Raw genomic sequence first — 20863 nt, 5'->3', positions numbered from 1 at the left:
CGTGGGGAGCAGAGAGCCCTGCCAGGAGCCCACAGTTCATGGGACAGCGGCTGATGAGACCTGGGTGGGGCCAGGAGCAATGGCAGCCAAGCCCCCACATGTATAAAAGAAGCCCCTGAGGAGCGCCACAAACAGGGCATGGCGCGGCAGTTTGTGGGGCAGCTCCTATGGGAGGGTGTGCAGGAAGGGTGCTGAAGGTCTGCCAGCTCAACCAGGGAGTGATGGCATCTGCCCGGCAGAAAGCCATGGCTCTCTAAGCTCTGCACCCACCACAATTGGCGCAGCTTCCCAGACAGCTCCGGTGGGAAAGTGCTGCCACCCAGGTGCCAGGCTGCAGGCTGTGCCCTGCTCTTATGCCAGTATGGGACAGCAGCAGTGAGCACACGTGTGGGACCTGCGCCCAGGGAGAGGGACTCCTCCACTTAGCGACAGAGCCCTGGGAGGAGGTGAGTGGGTTGAGGAGTATTGGGGGGTGGAGAGAGAGAGAGATGACTGGAATCACACCCTACCTTCCCTGAGACACACCCAACAGGCAGACAGGAGGCACGATACAGAGGGTTCCCTGTCCTCTCTCCACCTGGCTGAACACAGTCACTTAAGGGACCAGGGGCAATGGTGATAAGTTCTTGGCCGGCACAGCAGGCGCTTCTCCTCTGTGACTGCCCCACCTTCCCAGGTGCCCTTGCATGATAGGTATGAGGCTCTGCAAGTGGAACTGAATAATAATGAGGATGACGGTTCATCTAGCTTGGAGATGTTGCTGAGGTTAAGTCGGCCTATGCCCTGCATCAAAACCACTTCTATAAAGAAAAACAGATGGGTCATTGTCACAGGAGACTCCCTTCTGAAGAAAACAGAAAGCCAAATATGCAGACCAGACCCCTATGTGAACAGAAAGCTTCCTACCCTGGTATGGCCCTTGGATTACTATCCATTGTTTATTTTTCAAGTAGGCTGTGATGAATTTGCAACTAGAAGTCTGAGGGCAATGAAGAGAGACTATAGGGCCTTGGGTTGACTGGTTAAGGGATCAGTAGCAAAAGCAGTGTTCTTTATCCTTCTAGTTGCAGTGAATGATGAGGAAAGACACAGGAAGAGCCAGCAGATTGATACCTGGCTCTGAGCCTGGTGTCATGGGCAGAATGTTGTGGGTTTTGATTGTGGGTGGGTCTGTGTGACACCAGCTGACAGATGGGGTACATCTGTCTCAAAGGGGGGAAAAGGATCTTTGCACGGGAGTTAGCAGGGCTCATTGAAAGAGCTTTGAACTAGATTTGAAGGGGGAAAGGGATAAAACCAGGTTTGCTAGAGATAAGCCTGGGGGTGACACACCAATGTTTGAGGGACAGTGTGCTAATGAGGTCCTTTGGTCTGCCAGCTCAGTGGAGGTAGGGGATGGAGATCCATGCAGCAGCAAAGATGCAAGGGTTATGAGTGCATTAGAAACCACGGAAGTGCCTGAGAATCATAGAATCATTTAGGTTGGAAAAGACCTTTAAGATCAGAGTCCAACCATTAACCTAACCCTGCCATCCCACCACCAAACCATGGCCCTAAGCACCCCATCTGCCCGTCTTTTAAATACCTCTGGGGTGGGAACCTAACCATTTCCCTAGGCAGCCAGTGCCAATGCTTGACAACCCTTTCATTTTCATGTTGACTTCTCTTTTTACGTTTATTTGTTCTCAGAAGTGTCACTTATCTGGCACTGTGGCTGAAAGCAGGGGCCAGGGCACTTCCACGCAGCAGTGCTGTGGGAAGTACCTCTGCCAACAACAGCTGAAAACGGCCAGGTTTCCCCTTTGTCTCCTCCTCAGATTACAGCATCTCACGATATTATCGCGACCGATAGCAAGGATCCATACCTATTATAGGAGAGAAAAGCCAACAGAAAGAGTAGACGGGCTATCATGGAAACATGGTGGAATGACTCATGCAACTGGAGCGATGCAATGCATGGCTATAAAGTCATTGGAAGGGATAGGCAAAGGAGGAGAGGCGGTGGGGTAACGCTGTGTGTTAGGAAGTGTTTTGACTGTCTAGAGCTTGATGATGGTGACAATAGGGTCAAGTGTTTATATGTAAGAATCAGGGGAAAGGCCAAGAAAGCAGATATCCTGCTGGGAGTCTGTTATAGACCACCTAAGCGGGACGAAGAGACAGAGGAAATATTCTATAAGCAGCTGGGAGAAGTCTCACGATCACTAGCCCTTGTTCTCGTGGAGGACTTCAGCTTACCAGATGCCTGCTGGAAATACAATACAGCAGAGAGGAAACAGTCTAAGAGGTTCCTGGAGCATGTGGAAGACAATTCCCTGACACAGCTGGTGAGTGAGCCAACTAGGGAAGGTGCCCGTTGGGCCTGTTGTTTGTGAACAGGGAAGGACTGGTGGGTGATGTCACGGTTGGAGGCTGTCTTGGGCATGGTGATGATGAAATGACAGTTTTTGGTTCTTGGAGAAGCAAGGAGGGGGTCAGCAGAACTGCTACCTTGGACTTAGGGAGGGCAGACTTTGGCTTGTTTAGGAGATTGGTTGACAGAGTCCCTTGGGAGGCAGTCTTGAAGGGCAAAGGAGTCCAGGAAGGCTGGACATTCTTCAAGAAGGAAATCTGAAGGGCACAGGAGCAGTCTGTCCCCATGTGCCAAAAGACAAGCCAGCAGGGAAGAAGACCAGCTTGGCTGAACAGAGAGCTTTGTCTGGAACTCAGGAAAAAAGGAGAGTTAATGACCTTTGGAATAAGGGGCAGGCAACTCAGGAGGACTACACAGATGTCATGAGGTTATGCAGGGAGAAAACTAGAAGGGCCAAAGCCCAACTAGAACCTAATATGGCTACTGCTGTAAAAGGCAATAAAAAATGTTTCTGTAAATACATTAGCAACAAAAGGGGAGGGCCAAGGAGAATCTCCATCCTTTAATGGATGTGGGGGGAAACATAGCGACAAAGGATGATGAAACAGCTGAGCTACTTAATGCCTTCTTTCCTTCAGTCTTCAATAGTAAGACCAGTTGTTCTTGGGGTACCCAGCCCCCTGAGCTGGAAGACAGGGACAGGGAGCAGAGTGAAGCCCCCATAAGCCAAGGGGAAATGGTTAGTGACCTGCTACCCCAGGGTACTGAGGGAGCTGGCAGAAGTGCTTGCCAAGCCACTTCCCATCATTTATCAAAAGTCCTGAAAAACTGAGGAGGTCCCAGCGGACTGGAGGTTCACAAATGCAATGTCTGTCTACAAGAAGGGCTGGAAGGAGGATCTGAGGAACTACAGGCCTCTCTGTCTGATGTCGGTGCCAGGGTTATGGACAGATCATCTTGAGTGCCACAATGTGGCAAGTACAGGATAATCAGGTGATCAGGTCCAGTCAACATGGGTTTATGAAAGGCAGGTCCTGCTTGACCAACCTGATTTCCTTGTATGGCAAGGTGATCCACTTAGTGAATGAGGGAAAGGCTGTGGATGTTGTCTACCTGGACTTTAGCAAAGCCTTTGACACAGCTTCCCACAGTGTTCTCCTGGAGAAACTGGCTGCTCATGGCTTGGACGGTTGTACTCTGGGTAGAAAACTGGCTGGATGGCTGGACCCAAAGAGATGTGGTGAATGAAGTTAAATCCAGTTGGTGGCCGGTCACAAGTGGTGTTCCCCAGGGCTCAGTATTGGGGACAGTTCTGTTTAATGTCTTTATCGATGATCTGGATGAGGGGATTGAGTGCACCCTCAGTAAGTTTGCAGATGACACCAAAGGGGATGGGAGTGCCGATCTGCTTGAGGGTAGGAAGGCTCTACAGAGGGATCTGGAGAGGCTGGATGAATGGGTCAAGGCCAATTGTATGAGGTTCAACAAGGCCGAGTGCTGGGTTCCATGCTTGGGTCACAACAACCCCATGCAACGCTACAGGCTTGGGGAAGAGTGGGTGGAGAGCTGCATGGCGGACAAGGACCTGGGGGTGCTGGTTGAATATGAGCCAGCAATGTGCCCAGGTGGCCCAGAAGGCCAATGGCATACCGGCTTGTATCAGAAATAGTGTGGCCAGCAGCACTAAGGAGAAGATTGTCCCCCTGTACTCGGCACTGGTGAGGCTGCAATTCAAATACTGTGTTCAGTTTTGGGCCCCTCACTACAAGAAGGTTCACTGAGGTGCTGGAGCATGTCCAAAGAAGGGCAACAAAGCTGGTGAGGGGTCTGGAGCACAAGTCCTATGAGGAGTGGCTGAGGGAATTGGGGTTGTTTAGCCTGGAGAAGAGGAGGCAGAGGGGAGACCTTATCACCCTCTACAACTGCCTGACAGGAGGCTGTAGTGAGGTGGGTGTTGGTCTCTTCTCCCCAAGTAACAAGTGATAGGATGAGAGGAAATAGCCTCAGGTTGCTCCTGGGGAGGTTTAGATTGGATATTAGGAAAAATTTCTTCACTGAAAGGGTTGCAAAGCATTGGAACGGGCTGCCCAGGGAAGTGATTCAGTCCCCATCGCTGGGGGTATTTAAAAGATGGGCAAACGAGGTGCTTAGGGTTTGGTGGTAGCCTTGTCAGTGTTAGGTTAGTGATTGGACTTGATGATCTTAAAGGTCTCTTCCAACCTGAATGATTCTATGAAATAGTGAATGAATTTCTCTTTTTGCCTTGCCTGTGCACACAGCTTTTGCTTTTTTTCATTAAACTATCTTTATCTCAGCCTCAAGTATTTTGATCTTCCCTCAAATTTTTGCCTTTTCATTATTAGATGTACTTCTGTCTATCTTGACAATTGAAGGACTTCACAGCTGTGTTGGGGTTCGCACTACTTAGGGTGAAGGTTCAAATAGGTGACTGTTTCCTTGGTTGGGCCGTTTTTTAGTCCTTTTTTTTTGGTCTTGGATTTGCTAGCAGCACCTGACTTCTGCTTTGCAGTACCACGTCATTGTCTTCTACCTTTTTGTGAACCTGATTAGGGATTTGTTTGGGAAGCTGGATTCTTCCCTCATCCCTGATGTAGTCCAAAAAGCTGCTGTCAAGCTGCACACGTCCACCCCTGCCCCCAGGATGTATTTGCTTAAGTAAGTGCACTGTGGCTGTAGCTGTCACAGTTGCCTGCATTGTTCTCTTTCATGGGTTTGCTGAGTCCAGAGGGGTGATGGAAATTTCATTTGGCTACAGAGAGCCTTGGGTACATTTTATCTTACAAATCTATAGCCTTCATTAAGCCTTCGATGCTTTTGTTCATCAAGTAGAGATGACTTCTCACAGCTGCAGTCCTACATCTCTTTCCATTTCCCTCTCTTTTGCTTTGCCCGGGCAGCCATTTCTGGCCAATTCTCCTGTAGTAGGGTGGAACTTATCTTGATTTTATTTTTTTTTAATACTTCTGTATCATCATTACTCTATAATCAGTTTAAGCAACTAAATGATTGATGCCCTCTCCTTCCACTGCCTGTGTAATGTCCTCGTAGCACTATTCTCTTGGAAAGGCAGGGAAACCAATTGTGGCTTGAACCTGGGTTTCTTTTGATGGTTACAGAGTGTGTTGTTAGGTGACTGCACTAGCCACAACCAGAAATGGCTTGGGAAAGCTTCTTGTGCTTCTCCTACAGGAGGTGCCAGCAAACTCTCCTTCAAAGCATCTCTCACACTTGAAGAAGTTCAAAAGGAGAACCCTCAGGTAGCCAAGGGCCGGTATCACCCTACAGAGTGCTCAGCATTGCAGCATGTGGCCATCCTCATCCCACACCGCAATCGAGAGAAGCATCTGCTGTACCTCCTGGAGCACCTCCACCCCTTCCTACAGAGGCAGCAGCTGGACTATGGCATCTATGTTATCCACCAGGTGAGGCAACTGTGCAGAGATGTGTCTGGGTGGGGATGATGTCAGTGCTTTGCAGTTCGAGGAGAGGCATGCTGCTGCCGCCTCTGCTCTCTTAACATCAGCCCTCCAAGCCTCCTTCGAATACTTGTTGAGGGACGCAGTGGTGCACACAGCCTCTGCTGGTAGCACTACAGGATCTCGGCTGCTGTTAGCAAGGCTGGGAAGTATTAAGTGTCTTTAACTGGTGTCCATTTCTCAGTCTAAGTAACTTACTATTTCTGACTTAGCATTCAGGGTAAACATCTTTTGCATTACTAATGCAACTCTCTCCTCTTGCAGTATACACATAAGTAACTAGGCTGACATGTTTTCTGTCTTTAAATTTCAAGTTGTTTGGATTGAAGACCTCAGTTTTTATCTAGCTCTTCTCTCCCATCTGCTTGCTGGCTGTCATGCTTAGTAAGCTGTGTGGTTGTGTTTAGTTCTGCTGTCTCAAACTAAACACCCCAGCTACTGCTTCTAGATGCTTTACTTGCCTGGCAAGGGCTGAGGGAAGAAGTAATCACGGCAGAGCATTTGGTTCCTAAAAGATCTATTTTCTTTATTTGCCTTCTTTCTAGCTCTGCTGAGTCAGCAGCTAAAATTTGAGCATACGGACTTGTGCCACATTGTCTTTCATCTAAGGTGTTTATGTTCTGGTCACACGAGCTAAAGGCAGTATAGATTCTCTTTTGTAATATGTTGTCTTTTTCTTGGTCTTTTATTGTGTTAGCTTTCTTTTGCTATCACTTACATGTTCTGCTTTGACTCTAAGCAGATTTTTCAGACAGCAGGAGAAAAAGGTGATAATATAGTTTCTCATCCCTTCTGTTTAAAGAGGTTAGAGTCAATTAATCAGTATGAGGCAGTGCATTCTAGGTGAAAGCTTTTACACTTTTGCTCAGTGGCAATCCCTTCTGTTTAAAGAGGTTAGAGTCAATTAACCAGTATGAGGCAGTGCATTCTAGGTGAAAGCTTGTACACTTTTGCTCAGTGGCACAACAGAACAGCAACAGAAGTAATGGCAGGATATACACTTTCAGTTGGAATAGACTGTTCTTTCATTGTTCAGAGTCGCATGGCCAGTAGAGTGGAAACACTGAGGCTTTTTTTCTGCGTTAGTATGTACTGTAATTGTACATATAATGGCTTATGCCAGCTAGCAAGCAGTCATTAGCAATAAATCATTGAGAGAATGGGCATATATTCTTTATTTATTGAGATACATGAGGTGGAGAATGGCTGTTGTCAAGTTAGCAAAAAGTAATACAGTTGTATGAAAGTTTTGTCTGATGTGAGCAGCAACGTAGAGTCTGGACTTGTTCTATCAGAGTTTTTACTTGGAAGATTGGAAGCTTTTGCTTAGTCTTTCCATGTAGACAGACACACCCAAAGACCGGAAAGTGGGTCTAACAAAGCTCTTCTATGGCAAATCCATTTTCACTCTCCCTTTGTGATGTCATTAGTTGTTTTAAGTATCTTTTGAGGAAAGAAATACTTAAAACCAGGATTTAACTATTAAAATACACAGTTTACTTTGGAGGAAGATGAAGAAATGGGCCTTTTATATTTTTCAGAAAGCCTTCTACAGGCTGACACACGTGTACAGCCGAATAAAAGATAAATAGCGAGATAAGCACACCGGTTGCTGCAGAGTGAATGGTGACATGGTAAGCTTACAGAACTGCCAGGTGTGTGTATATGTATGTATACTTCAAAGGTGGAAAAATGGTATTTTTGAAAAGCGAAGATGCACTAACTTACAGCAAAAGCAATCAACGAAGACTAGTAAAAGTGAAGCTCTGTGCTAGGGGGAGTCCCTGTGCAGCATAATAATTAGGTTATAAACAGTTTAAAATGAAGAGACCTGTTTTTTATTTCCCACTCTGCCACCTACTGTGTGTCCTAAGGAAATACAGTGAACTCTCTAAGCATTGCTATCCTCTAAACTGAGTGGACAAGCATAAATCATCTGGCAGGTGCTCTGACATCTATAAACCGATCAGTATGGGAGTAATGTGGGGTTTTTTTTTTTTGTGGTTTGTGTGGGTTTTGGTTTTTTGTTGTTTGTTTGGGATTTTTTTTTAAACTTCCATAAGCCTTACTGACAGAGTTGTATGAAGCAGCAGTTTCTAAAGTATTTACTGATATCTCTTGTTATGTACCCTGATGGGGACTCTGGGACAGCAGCAGCAGTGAAATTGCATCATGCAGCAGGCATGCTTCTGGTGCCCAGATAACTGTAGGCTCTCCTGACCCTGGCTGTGTGGGTTTGTGACATGTAGAAACTGAAAAAACACTTTCCATCATTGGCCACTCTGATGCTTCATCTAATGTTATGGAGTAGCTCTTTGTGTAGTTATTGCTGTTAAAGACTGTGATGCACAAATACGGTTGCAAACTGTGTGATTAGAACAAACGCCCGGGAGCAGTTCTGGTTTAAAAGGTTTGACACCTTCTTCAGAGGTTTTTTCCATTCTCTTCCACAGGCTGGCAGCACCAAATTTAATCGAGCTAAACTGCTGAATGTAGGATACCTAGAGGCCCTAAAAGAAGCAAACTGGGACTGTTTCATTTTCCATGATGTGGATCTGGTGCCAGAAAATGACTTTAACATTTACATGTGTGACAGACAACCAAAGCACCTTGTAGTTGGCAGGAACAATACTGGATACAGGTAGGAAACCAGGAATATGGAAAGAATACCAACTAGGAAATGCCAAGTTGCTGATAATGTTCCTCTTCTGATGGAGCTGTATGCTGGTATCTATCCTTCCTTCCGACACCAGGTTTCTGGTAGTAATGTTCTGCCTGTCCGGAGCACCTTCTGATAACTGTACAGACATCTCTGAAGTCACCTCTGTGGTCAGCTGTACAAATCATCATTGTCATCATTCTGGCTTTTGGAGTGAGGTGAAGGGCATTTTGAGAGGAAAGCAATGTCATGGAGGTTGTGCGAAGACCTTCTGTCAAAGCTAGAAATACACTTGCAGTCTCCTGGTCCTGCGATCTGACAGTGTGATCTTGCTGTTGTGCTGGTAAAACTTGCCACTTGGCTTTTGCTGTTGAAGAGGTAACTTCTGATGGTGAGAGCTCAAGTGTGGGAATTTGCCGAGGGATAAGGTTATCCTTTAATTATTTGGCTGTACAGCATCTAATACAGGATCACTCTGATTTTTAAATGGGTCTCCTAAGTTGATCATGTAATGTAAGTATTTTAAAGTGAAAAGTCAGGTTCAGTCTGCCTCAGAGAGAAAAAAAGGTTCATGTGCTTGGTGAATTTAATCACTAGAGTGGTTTCATTGAATGTGTTTTGTTTTTTTCAAGAGTCACATCTTACGTCCTGTCACCCTAAATATTAATTAGAAGTGGGTTTTCAAAAAGTACCTTGAAGTAAAACTCTGCTTTAGTTCTGGGTTTCCTTCGTTAAATATATGAGAAAGAGGTGGGATGTGCAAATTCTTATGCAAAATAGTAGTAACTTTCCAATTATTCAGTGAAAAGGGGAACAAGCACAAATGAACTAAGCTTGTGACGAGTTTTTGGAGCACTGCACCAGGCAGAGAGAATGATGAGGGCTACAGGATGTTCGTGCACCAAAGCAACAGAAACATTGCTTTGGTTAACTGGCAGGGATGTAGAATCCAGGCTAGTAACACGGCACAAAGCTTGAGGTGCTTTACGTAACCTCCTGTGCTTAGTTACTGCAAGTGTTTAGCATAACCAACCATGCAGATGGATTTTTTTTTTTTTGTGCTTTTACTAAGGTGTCTTCTAACTATTAATTTCTTCAGGTTTCTCCTCTTTGTGGAAAGGAGCTGTTAGTTACGGCTCAGCTTTAAGCTTTGGCTTTAAAGAGTCTTATACTGAGAAAATGTTTTTGTTGTGAATACCCTGCATTTGGGTGTTGTGAATACCCTGCACCAGTATTCACCAGGATACTGGTGGTTTGAATTGGATTCGTGCTTTCTTTTCTGTGTCACTGCCTCTTTACTCATCTGTGAAGTGGGGATAATATTGCTCTGCTTCCAAGGGAATTCCTGGGTACGTCTGAAGGAGTTCAGACCCTGCGCTCAAGAATGATACCTAAGCTGAGCTGAGACCACAGGTTGAAATCCCACTTGGGTGACCTCAGTATTTTGTGTAGGTTGAGGTGAGCATGCTGAGACACGTTGCTCAGATGGGATTGAACAAAGGGAAGGTACTCGTGGTCTGCATTAACACAAAATATGCTGGGCAGGAATGTGGATTTTCTGTGGGTTTCTTGGGTTTTTTGTTTGTTCTTCCAGGGCAATATCCTCTATGCTAATCTTAGCAGCTGTGCTTCTCTGGAGAGCAAATACCCTATGTTTAGTTATATAAACTACAACTTGTGTTTAGATGCTTTAGGAAAAGGTTTATATATTCAAACTTCGAAGGTAAGGGTGGGGAAAAACTTTCCTAGCATAGCTATTTCCTTGAGACCAGCACAACAACCTTTCCTAATGTTTCTATTGTATGGTTTCTTCAGTCCATTTTTAAAAATCCCAGAGGAGCTGGTATTCTCTTGTCCTCAGGGAAGAGGTGGTTGAACACTGTTACAGAGCTGCCTTTTTGAAGACCATGTCACCAAGATATGCCTGGGCCCTGCCAGTTCTGCTCTGCCTGAGGAGGGTTGAGTGGGCAGCACTGTCCTGGTTACAGCTCTGGCTCCCTCAGTGCCTGCCTCTCCAGTGGTGTAGGGGAATTATGGGGCGTGTAAGCAAGCAGTGGGGTGCATATATGGACGTGTGGGTGGGCAGTCAGTTCCCAAACCCTACCAGGCTGCTGGAACGGGGGGATGTGGGACTGTTGGTGACTGGCAGTGCAGCCTGAAAGCATGGTTGGGGAGGGCTCTTCCCTGCTGTTTAGGGAACCTCCTTGCTGTCTGTTCCACCTCTTCACTGTATTTCTCTAGAGCACCCCTAGCAGAAGTCTCAAGGTGGTGATGCATAATTAAAACTTGGTAGGGCTTCTGCTACCTTGTGGTGGGTCTCCTCTAGGAGAGGAGATAAAGGGTGGAGAGCAAGGAAGAGTAAAAATTCCAGAGGTAGAAAAAAACCACAGGTAGAGCACATGAGAGACTGCATCTGCCTAGAACAATCCTTTTTTGTATGTTTATATAGATAACATTGTCTTTTTGGGAAGTATATCACAGTCCCAGCAAATGACAGTTGAAGCTTTTTTCAGAGAACTGGAAGAAGCTTCATGTATACGGGCCCCAGTCCTCATGGGAGACGTTAATCATCCTGGTACCTGCTGGAAGGGCAACAGAACAGGGCAGAAGTAATCCAGGAGATTTCTGAAGTGAATTGATGATGACTTCCTGACACAAGTGATCAGAGCTGATAAAGGGAGGTGTTCTACTGAACTTTATACTTAGAAAGAAGGAAGAACTGGTCAGGAATGTGAAAGCTGGGAACAAGGAAGGAATGAGGCAAATAGCAGGATCACAACCCTGTACTTCCCATTCAGGGATCTGCTTGGAAGACTCACTTGGGAAATGACCGTGGAGAGAAAAGGGGTTCAGGAGAGCTGGTAGATCTTCAGGGTTTGCTGCCTCCATGCTCAAGAATGGTCCATTCCTCTCTGCAGGAAGTCAAGCCAAGTTGGATGGAAGCCTGCATGGATGAGCAAGGAGCTCCTGAAAAAACTTGGAACAGAAAAAAGAAGCATGAAAGAAGCGGAAGCAGAGTCAGGTGACTTGCAAGGACACACAAGATGCCATCTAAACATGCAGGGATGGGGTTAGGAAAACCAAAGCCACTCTGGAGCTGAATCTCACAAGCAACATGAAGGGCAATGTGAAGGGCTACAGGTGCATCAGGTGCTGGGAAGAGTAGGGAAAATGTGTACCTGCTGTGTGGCAGGGGACCTGGTGACAAAGGACAAGAAAAAGGCCAGGATACTCAATGCCCTCTCTGCCTTGGTGCTTACTGGCAAGATTTGCCTTCAGGATTCCCAGGTTTCTGATACCAGTGGAAAAGTCTGGACATAGGAAGACTTACCCTTGGTGGAGGAGGATCCAGTTAAGGAATACTCAAACAAACTTGGCATACACCATAAAACCATGTGACCTGATGGGATGTATCCCTAAGTGCTAAGGGAACTGGTTGCTGTCATTGCGAGGCCATTCTGTTATCTTTGAAAGGTCGTGATGACTGGGGGAGGTTCCTGAGCACTGGAAGAAAACAAATGCCACTTCTGTCTTCCAGACAGGCAAGAAGGAGGATTTGAGGAGCTACAGGCTGGTCAACCTCAGCTTTTAAGCCCTGAGAAGGTGATGAAGCAAATCTGTTCACAAGTCATGCCTGACCAACCTGATAGCCTTCTCTGATTTGATGCTTGGTGGGTGAGGGAGGAGTTAGCAGATAATGTTTATCTTAAGGCGGCTTTCAACACTGTCTCTCCTAACATCCCCATTGACAAAGTGACGAAGTATGGACAGTGAGATGGACTGAAAACTGGCAGAACTGCTGGGCTCAAAGTGTTCTGATCACTGGAGCAAAGTCTGGCTGGAGGCCAGTCACTTGTGGTTTACTCCAGAGTTTGATATTGGGGCTAGTACTGGTTAATATCCTTATTAATATCCCTGGGTGATAGGGCGGACTGCACCCTCAGCAAGTGTTCAGAAGATCAAAATCTTGGGAGGGGTGGTTGATGTAATGGGGACCTTGTCAGAATGGAGAATGTGGCCAACAGGAATCTAAAGAAGTTCAGCAAAGGGAAATGCAGAGTCCTGCACCTGGAGAAGAGCAACTCCATGCACCAGTAGGTGCTGGAGGCCAACTGTCTGGAATGCCGCTTCACAGAAAAGGATCTGGGCCAGCAGTGTGCCCTCATGACAAAGGTCAGTAGCATCTTGGGCTGCATTAGGAGGGGTATTGTCAGCAGGTGACTGTTGCCTTCTACTCAGCACTGTTGAGACGATACCAGGAGTGCTGTGTGCAGTTCTGGGTTCCCCAGCACAATAAAAACATGGACATATACTGGAGCGAGTCCAGAGAAGAGCCATGAAGATGATTAAAGGATTGCAGCATCTGACACATGAAGAGAGGCTGATGGTGCTGGGACTGTTCAGCCTGGGGCAGAAAAGGCAGATGAGGATCTTGTCAATGTGTGCACATACCTGATGGAAGGGAGTAAAGAAGGTGGAGTCAGACCTTTCCAAGTGAAAGGCAAGAGGCAATGGGCACAAATGGAAATACAGGGAATTCCATTTAAACGTACTGTGAGGGTGGTCAAATACCAGAACAGGCTGCCCAGAGAGGCTGTGGAGTCTCTACCCCTGGAGACGCTTAGAACCTGAATGGAAATGGTCCTCAGCAGCTTGCTCTAGCAGACCCTACTCTGAGCAGAGGGGTTGGGCTGGCTGATCTCCAGAGGCCCCTTCCAACCTCCACAATTCTCCTGCAATGCTATGACAGGAGCAAAAATCAGCCTGGAAAAATAGTCTGTGGGGGAGGTTGTGTGTGGTGGTTTTGGGGTTGGGGGGTTTTTTTTGTGCTTTTAAATTGGATTCATGGTAAACCAGAAATAATAATAAGCCTTGCACCTTTGCTTGTCTGGCTTGTAAGTTGCCATAATGGGTACTTTCTAGAGCTGGCAATTTGTTCATCTGTTTAGATTCCCCTACATCTAATGCAGTCTGCAGCCATGTGCGCATCACCTCTGAAGTTGGCAGGGGCAATGCAGTAGAGACTGTGTTGTAGGTGCTTACCTTAAGAGCCAAGAAAGGGGAGGGCATCATAAAAAGCAATTAGCAAAATGGTATAAGATAAATCAACATGGTATGTAAATACCATTTTAAAGTAGGTGGTTTCCAGGAGAAGTTAGAAATTAATCTCTTTGAGACCTGAGCTCCATTACATTAGGTTACTAAGTAACTTGCACTGTACCTTACCTTGGAATTGGTCCTGCAATATCCCATAGCACGTGCCCCCTTGCCGTGATCTGATTTCGTTCCAAGTTTTTCAGATTCAGCCCCAAGATAGTCGATGGTTTGCTATCATTATTGCAAAGCTTCTGCTATATTAGTGCGTAGCCTTGTTCTTTTTCAACTCATCGGAGTCCTTGAGGTGAAGTGCCTTTTTGGCTGGCAAGGGGAGTCGTGTGAAGAGAGAGAGAAGCTACTGAAGGTGGCTACGTTCTCTCAGTTGGAGAGTTCTAGCCTAAAGCAAATCACCACCTTTTTGTGAAAAGAGGAGGAGAACAAGACCTGCCTCGTGGGGTTTGGGCACCCTTAACTCCATGGAAGACAGGTCTGGATCCAGAGTTTCAGGGTGATATTTTCATTGTTGGTAGATCTTGGCTTTTAATTCTTCATTCTCTCTTCTTGTGTACTTCCAGGTTACGGTACCAGGGATATTTTGGAGGAGTAACTGCCCTAACAAGAGATCAGTTTTCCAAGGTGAATGGATTCTCTAACAACTACTGGGGTTGGGGTGGAGAAGATGACGACCTTCGAATCAGGTAACAAATGAATAAATAAAAGGCTATAGGGAAATGGATGTGAGAGGGGGAGGCATTGATTTAAAAAATAAAAAATAATCGGTGTGACTTCACACCTAGCCTCCAAAAGTGGAATGCCACAGGAGCCTTCAATTCACAGCAGTATTGCAGCGGGGATTTGGAGTGTGAGATGCAGTTCTGTGAATGGTTTCCTCTCTGAAAAGGTTAGGTGTGCCTGAGACCTGGTCCTACTCCTGACAGCATTGTTGGTTGGGTGTGGGGTTTGGTTGGGATTTTTTTTAGCCTGTGTGTTTGGTTTTTTGTTTGGTTGGTTTTGGTTTTGTCTTGGCCACACAGTATTTGTATTCTCACTTGAAATTGGTATAACAGAAGCAATAAGATTGAAGTCTGGAGTGTGATTTGCCAGAGAGACACAAATGTATTCAGTTCCAATACTTCGCAAGAGTGTGGGGGTGTGTTGGGTTTGGTGGGACTGGGTTTTTTGCATTCATTGACTACCATGATTTACTCCAAGCAGGGCTTAGTTTGTATGTGGGTGGTGTTGATGATAGTTAAGATAGCGAACAACTTGAATTCTAGAAAGACTGCATGCATATGCTCTTTGCTCTTGCTAAAACTAGTTTTGCAGACATGCCTGTCGAAGTAGGAGAAACTTGTTAGTTTGAGAGGTTTAGTGGGACAAAGAAATCGACAAAACTTTCGTATTGATCTTTTACCTTTTGCCTAGGAGGAAACCTCTAATCCTACATTGCTGTAAGTGATGGAAAGAAAGAAAACACCACCAAAAAACCCCGCAGCCCTGCAAGCTCTGCTGGCAGAGCCTGTCAATTTGTAACTTGGGTATACTCTCTCATTCTTAAATGTTTATCCTTTTCAATTGCTTAAATATGCAAACAAACATTTGGGGGACATAAAATCCATACCCTTGGTGATATTAATTAATTACACTGGTGAAATCAAGTGTGTTGAAGTAAGGAACTTCAAATGAAAGGGTTTTTTTCTGTGTCAGTTCAGCAGATCAGTGAGGTGTATCTCAAGAAATCTAAAAGGTCTACTGGTGACATGGATTTCTATCCCTTCTTAATCACGACTTTGTCTTTTTATCTCTACCCCTAACTAGACACAGCAGTTTCTTCTCTGTGACCTCTTGGGAGCTGGCTTTTATAGTGGTAGGGGATGGCTTGGTACCATCTTCCTCCCCGGCTTTCTAAGAAGTGTCACAGTTAATGAGCGAACAAGGGTGTTGGTGGTGTTCTTTCAAATGTTCCTGCAGGCAGCTGAGAGCCAGCAGTGCAACAGATCAGCAGGATTTACTGAGGGTCTCCCTGATGTTTCGAAGTGGTTGGAATCAAGTGATGCTTGTGCATGTCACCTCATAACTGTGCAGCTGTTGTCACCTTGGTGTGGAAACCCCATGGTATGACCCAGAGTGCATGCTGCAAGGGGACTTAGCTCATGCCTTTCCTCTTGGGTAGATCTTGGACTGGGCTGGTCATGGAGTCTACAGGGGGTGGGTAATGGGAAGCTTGCTGACTCAATGGGTTGTATGGAGAGATCCTTGCAGCCTTCCTGTGCAAAGACAGCAGATGGCAGCATCCCCTTTGGGATCCTCAAGAACTCTGGGCTGGAGAGCTCTTGGGTCCTACTGCTTGGCCTCTACACTAAATGTGATGGTCTCTTTTGGGCTCCTTCCCAAGGTGTGCATCACAAAGAGGCTTTTCAGACCATTTGTTGTATTTGTTTCATAATATACTGCTACAAACAGTCATTGGAAAGCTGTAGGGGCTCAGTTTCTTCAATTCTTGGCTTCCTATTGCTCTTTCGGCTGCTGATGTGACTAGGAAAGACCTGGACTATTCCTTAATTCTGTTGTTGTGAAGTTAACCCTTTCTGCTGACAGAGCAAAACTGTTGTGCTCCACAGGTGTTGAAGGCCAAAAGCTCCAATCAGATGCCTGATGTCAGCCACTTAAGTCCACGTGTGGGGCTCAGTGTTTCTGGCACTGTTCTCAGAAAGTCATCTTCATGTCAACAAATAAAAATTTTGCAGCTGTCTGACAACTGTTAAAAAAGAAAATATTATTTTTTTTTTTTTTAAGTGGAGGGGCTTTATTGCGGGAGTTTATCTCAACTTGTTGCGGAACGTGTGGAATCTTAGTGCAGACCTTCTGGTTTTAACACAGGGCAGTACAAACTAGACCAGACAATATTACTTTAAATGTCCTCTGTTGTATAATGTGTGCTTAAAGCTCTAAATGATGTCTACTGTAGTAGCTACCTGCTTCAAGTTCAAAAGAAGGGGGATCTGTTACCCTGCTGGACCTGTTCTCCAGAAGCACAACTCCAAACCCTCATTTCTCTAGCAAAATGCGTTGTGGAAGGAGATGAAGATGCAGTTCCTGCAGTTCTCTGTGATTGCTTTGATGGCATCTACAAGAGATGAAGTCTCTCAATGTTGGGGGTTTTTTTTCCTTAAGAGCTTGTTTTTACAGGTGATGTCTTGCTCATGGCACTGTTGTTTCTTCCAGGGTTGAGATGCAGAAGATGAGAGTGGTGAGGCCGTCTGCTGATGTAGCCAGGTACACAATGATCTTCCACAAACGAGACCAGGGTAATGAGGAGAATAGAGAGAGGTGAGTCAAGAGCAGTGTTCCACCTTGCATTGTCTTCGTATGTGGCTAGGAGCCAGGCACTAGGGGGCCCAAGTTCTTTGCTGTAGGCCAAATGGGCATTTTGAGGTACACAGAGGTGCTGGGGGACACCCCTATGACAGCACCGTTCACAGCTGGCAGCAGTTGTTCTGTTTGTGAGATCTGCCTAGAATCAAGTGGGTGATGTTCCTTAGAACCTTCCAAAGTTAGTTACATGGATATTATTTGAGCATATGATTTCAGAGATTAAACCAAAGGACTTGCTTCCCCATGTCTGATTGTCCATGCTGAGGACAGGAAAAGCACCCCTTTATATTCCCAGTAGGTACAGAATGGCTGTAGCTCTGCCTCTGAGTTTACTAGTAGTGGGAAAGAGCTCAAAACTCTTCCCCTGTGCATGTCAGTGAAGATTTTCTCCTCTTTGTCCTCAGGATGAAGCTTCTACGTCAGGTATCTAGAACGTGGAAAACAGATGGGCTGAACTCTTGTTCATATAAACTGCTCTCGGTGGAACATAACCCTTTATACATCAACATCACAGTGGATTTTGGCACAGAGCCGAAGATCTCCTAAGGGTGAACACCACACAGGTTATAGGAAATGGCAACAGATTGATTTGTGGTCGCTGTTACAACAGATGTCTCCTGCCACTCTGCTTGAAAGAGTTTTTCTTCACAGTGTCTAATTGATTGGTTGAAAATTTCCTTTTGTGAGGATTGGAGCTAGGGACTGACCAGGGGACAGGTCATCCTGTTCTGTGTGCTTCCTGCTGGGACATCGTGCAAAAGTGTCCTTGCTTGGGCTGGTCCGGTGGAAGGACTTGAACCAAGTCTCCTGAAAAAAATTCTGTTCTTGCAAATATTCTTAAACTTCTTATTTGTTGTAGGGGGAAGGCAGCCTAGCACTGCCAACACTGCTATAACTTCAAGAGGAACAGGCCAGTCTTTTCTTATTAAAAGCACAAAAATTCTTCACCAACTACACCCTTGCCAAGAAAAGCCAATTTTTTCCAGCCTGAGGAAAAACTGCTTGTGTGTGAGGGAAGGGCAATAATGGCAATTGGTGAGGAGATGTTAAAAAATCTCTCAATAAATACATTCCATTGAATTTAAAAGGCTTCTCTTGTCCTTCATTAGCTCAGCTTGCCCTGGCATGGGACTGCTGATGTGTCCTGTGGCAAAACGAAAGTCTGAGTTGTGGAAGGAAATGCAGTAGCCAACTATGTCAGATGGAAAGAAATTGCTGTCCATGTTTTCTTAGTGATTTGGGCTACACTGTTAGCAGAATGCATATTTGTATATGTACCCAGGCCATTATTATTTATGATTCTTGTTCTGGAAGATTGGTGAAAGTCTGTGGTTAATTAATTGTTCCAGTGTGCTGCAGGCTTTCTGCAAAAGTCTTGATTAGAGCATCTTGCTTTTCTTGCTGCATTATACCTAACTAACTGCCCTTACACCTGCTTGTTGGATATGCATCCCTTGCAGGGAGATGCAAAGCCAGGGTCTGGGGAGTTTCTTTTAGGACACAATATCTTTAGAAGTACAAGACAAAAAGCAACTTCTGGGGTTGTTCTCTAGCTGGTTGATGCATTATTCTAACTGTAGAGAAGTTAATGAATTCTTAGGTGGTAATGGGATAGATGCAGTTTTTCAGTGAACAGGGAATTTCAGTATCTACAAGCACTAAGAAAAAATACCCTGTTGTCATGCTTGGAAAGTAATTGGACATGGTCAGCAGTGCTACTGCCTGACTTCCTGGAGAAAGGAAGATTACAGAAAGGGGAAGGTCTTGGGCAGACTGTGTCAGTCTCACAGTCAGGTAAGCACAAATGCATTCCTGTTTTTAATGTCATTCCTGCCAGGGTCACAGCTCTACTGTTGACATGTTTCATTGACTTAGTTTTTCCTCTAGTATATCACTTCTCCAAAGTATTTTATGTTTAAGACAGATCAACCTTGAAAGATAATTAATGTTTGAGCAACAGCTGAAATACTAGATTGAGCAGGAGGTTAGAGCAGGTGACAGGCTCGGGTCCCCTTCAGCCTGAATTACTTACAGCTACAGTAAAAACCATTTAAACACTGATGGATCAGGTCAGAAGAAAACAAGGACTTAAGCTCTGGTTTTGTCTGGTATCAGGGCAGCTTTCTCCTTTATTACACTCTTATTACATATTCTAGAAAAATCTTAACCCAAACACTAGCTGAATTTATTTTACTCAAATTCACAAAAGATATTTACAGAACTGTAACTGGCTTCAACACTTTCTCAAAAGGCAGCACTTTGGAGGCCTGCCTGCCTCAATGGCTTGCATCCCAGTTAACGCTTAAGTACAAAGCAGGACAGAGCTATCCACCTACAGAACAATGGTTCCAGAAAACTTGGGTCAGCTTACTGTGAAAGAGACCATGATCCCTAAGGCCTGAGGGCAGGTCTGGCTCAGCAGTTAGTTTTATAGTGCTTTGACAATTTTTAGAGTAAGCCAGAGCCTGTTTATTAGCTATCATACCCTATTCCTGAAGCCTTTTCTTCTAAATCTTAAACAGTCAGAAGAAAAGCAAAAGGCATGAAAAGACAAAAGGATTCACCTCCGGTGTTGCTAACTCCACACCACACAAGGAGGTAGAGGCAGAATGCCCATATGCATGCTGAGCCCAAACTCTGCTTTTGTTTCATTCTCTTAAGAAAATGGGGGAACATATCCAATGTCCACAGTGATGTTGGTATAAAGGGGATGCTTTGTCCGGGAAAGGAGCTTGAACTCTAACGAATTCATTCCATCATCCTTCCATGTTTTTCTGGTGTTGTGTCGGGAAGTAGGCCTGAAGAAGGAAGAATACCTGCAGTTAGAAGAACAAAGGTGATGTTTGCAGCTGAAGCTGCAGAAGAAACAGACCTCCAGAGGGGGCAAGGGCTCAGCAGATGAAAGCTGCTAGCAGAAAAACCCCAAGAACATTTTTCTCACACAACACAGACTAGAGAGAGAAGGCATTTCAAAAGACTAAACAGCTTAAAAGTTCACATTGAGTATTCTAAACAAGGATGATGATTTGGACTGGAACCTAATCAAACAGGGAGACCAGTGAGGTGGCAACTACAGTCTGCAAAAAAACTCAAGAAACTGGCAGCAGCTCAGAGACCTGTGAATGCAGCAGAGGCTCGCAGCAACGGTGTATGCAGGCTGCCATAGGTAGGCTTTAAAACAGGGTTGTTATGGAAACCTGAGTTTTGAGATGATAGAGGGAAGTCTGCACTGTCGCTACAAGAAGCCTCCACCACACTTGACCCAACACCTTCCTCCAGCTCTTTTATGTAGAACTGGGCCTTTGCCAAGGTCTCTCATAGCACCTGCCTCTTGTCTTCAAACTAGAATGATGCTTTCCACTGTTTTAACAGCACACCATAAATCCACACAGCTTGAAGAGCAAGTTTTTATTATAGGTAAGTTGTAACAAAGTGCCTTTTCAAACTGAACTCCCTATTTACAAGGCAGGCAGGTTTTGGTTCTTTCTCCAAGTTTTATTCCCTGAATAATTTGATTCTTAAGTCTGATACGTGTTAGCTTCCTAGCTAGCACATCTCCTTAACAATAGGGAAAAAAGTAGGAAACTAGGAGAAGCCCTTCACATGCAGACAGGAGCAGAATGATTCAGTTGAAACTGACTGGCAGCTGCCTTTAGCCCCATTAAAGCAGAAAAACAAGCAGCAACATTAGGTATACTTAGTTCCTGTTCTGAGGAAGATGATGGTAACAGTCAGCCTGCTACAAGGCAAAGAGTAGCCTCCTAACTGCCCCCACCCCAGAACCGTTACCTTCTCCAAGGCTCCTGTGTCTCTGTCTCTTCATTGTAGTCCATCACTTTGTAGCGTCCAAGGTAAGGTGATGTCCGGACTATTTTCATTCCT

At 45.3% G+C, this 20863-nt stretch overlaps 2 protein-coding genes across 10 annotated transcripts in view; one reads left to right on the top strand and one right to left on the bottom strand.

Annotated features, from left to right (window-relative positions):
* The window catches only part of B4GALT4 (beta-1,4-galactosyltransferase 4), a 34325-nt gene extending 16262 nt beyond the window's left edge, over positions 1–18063 (top strand). For 4 of the 9 annotated variants that reach the window (XM_009639082.2, XM_035894499.1, XM_035894498.1 and 1 more), the window contains 5 exons: positions 5564–5796; positions 8304–8491; positions 14182–14304; positions 16832–16936; positions 17386–18060. In XM_009639082.2, the coding sequence (XP_009637377.1) occupies positions 5564–5796; positions 8304–8491; positions 14182–14304; positions 16832–16936; positions 17386–17527 (791 nt within the window). In that variant the 3' untranslated portion in view covers positions 17528–18060. Of the gene's footprint in view, positions 1–16; positions 950–5563; positions 5797–8303; positions 8492–8603; positions 8888–14181; positions 14305–15577; positions 15722–16831; positions 16937–17385 lie in introns of those variants that run through there. The other 5 variants (XM_035894503.1, XM_035894502.1, XM_035894500.1 and 2 more) reach the window with 5 other exon arrangements.
* A 253-nt stretch (positions 18064–18316) lies between these two features.
* Positions 18317–20863, bottom strand: part of B4GALT3 (beta-1,4-galactosyltransferase 3) — a 14894-nt gene continuing 12347 nt past the window's right edge. The window contains exons 6-7 of the mRNA XM_009639081.2: positions 20771–20861; positions 18317–19779 (exon numbers count right to left, since the gene is read on the bottom strand). Coding sequence (XP_009637376.1) covers positions 19638–19779; positions 20771–20861 — 233 coding nt within the window. The 3' untranslated portion in view covers positions 18317–19637. The remainder of the gene's footprint in view (positions 19780–20770; positions 20862–20863) is intronic.

This window comes from Egretta garzetta, unplaced genomic scaffold (assembly GCF_000687185.1).
Source record: "Egretta garzetta isolate BGI_Z169 unplaced genomic scaffold, ASM68718v1 scaffold85, whole genome shotgun sequence".
NCBI lineage: Eukaryota > Metazoa > Chordata > Aves > Pelecaniformes > Ardeidae > Egretta > Egretta garzetta.
Note: the sequence above shows the minus strand (reverse complement) of the source record. Positions and strands in the feature narration are given on the sequence as shown.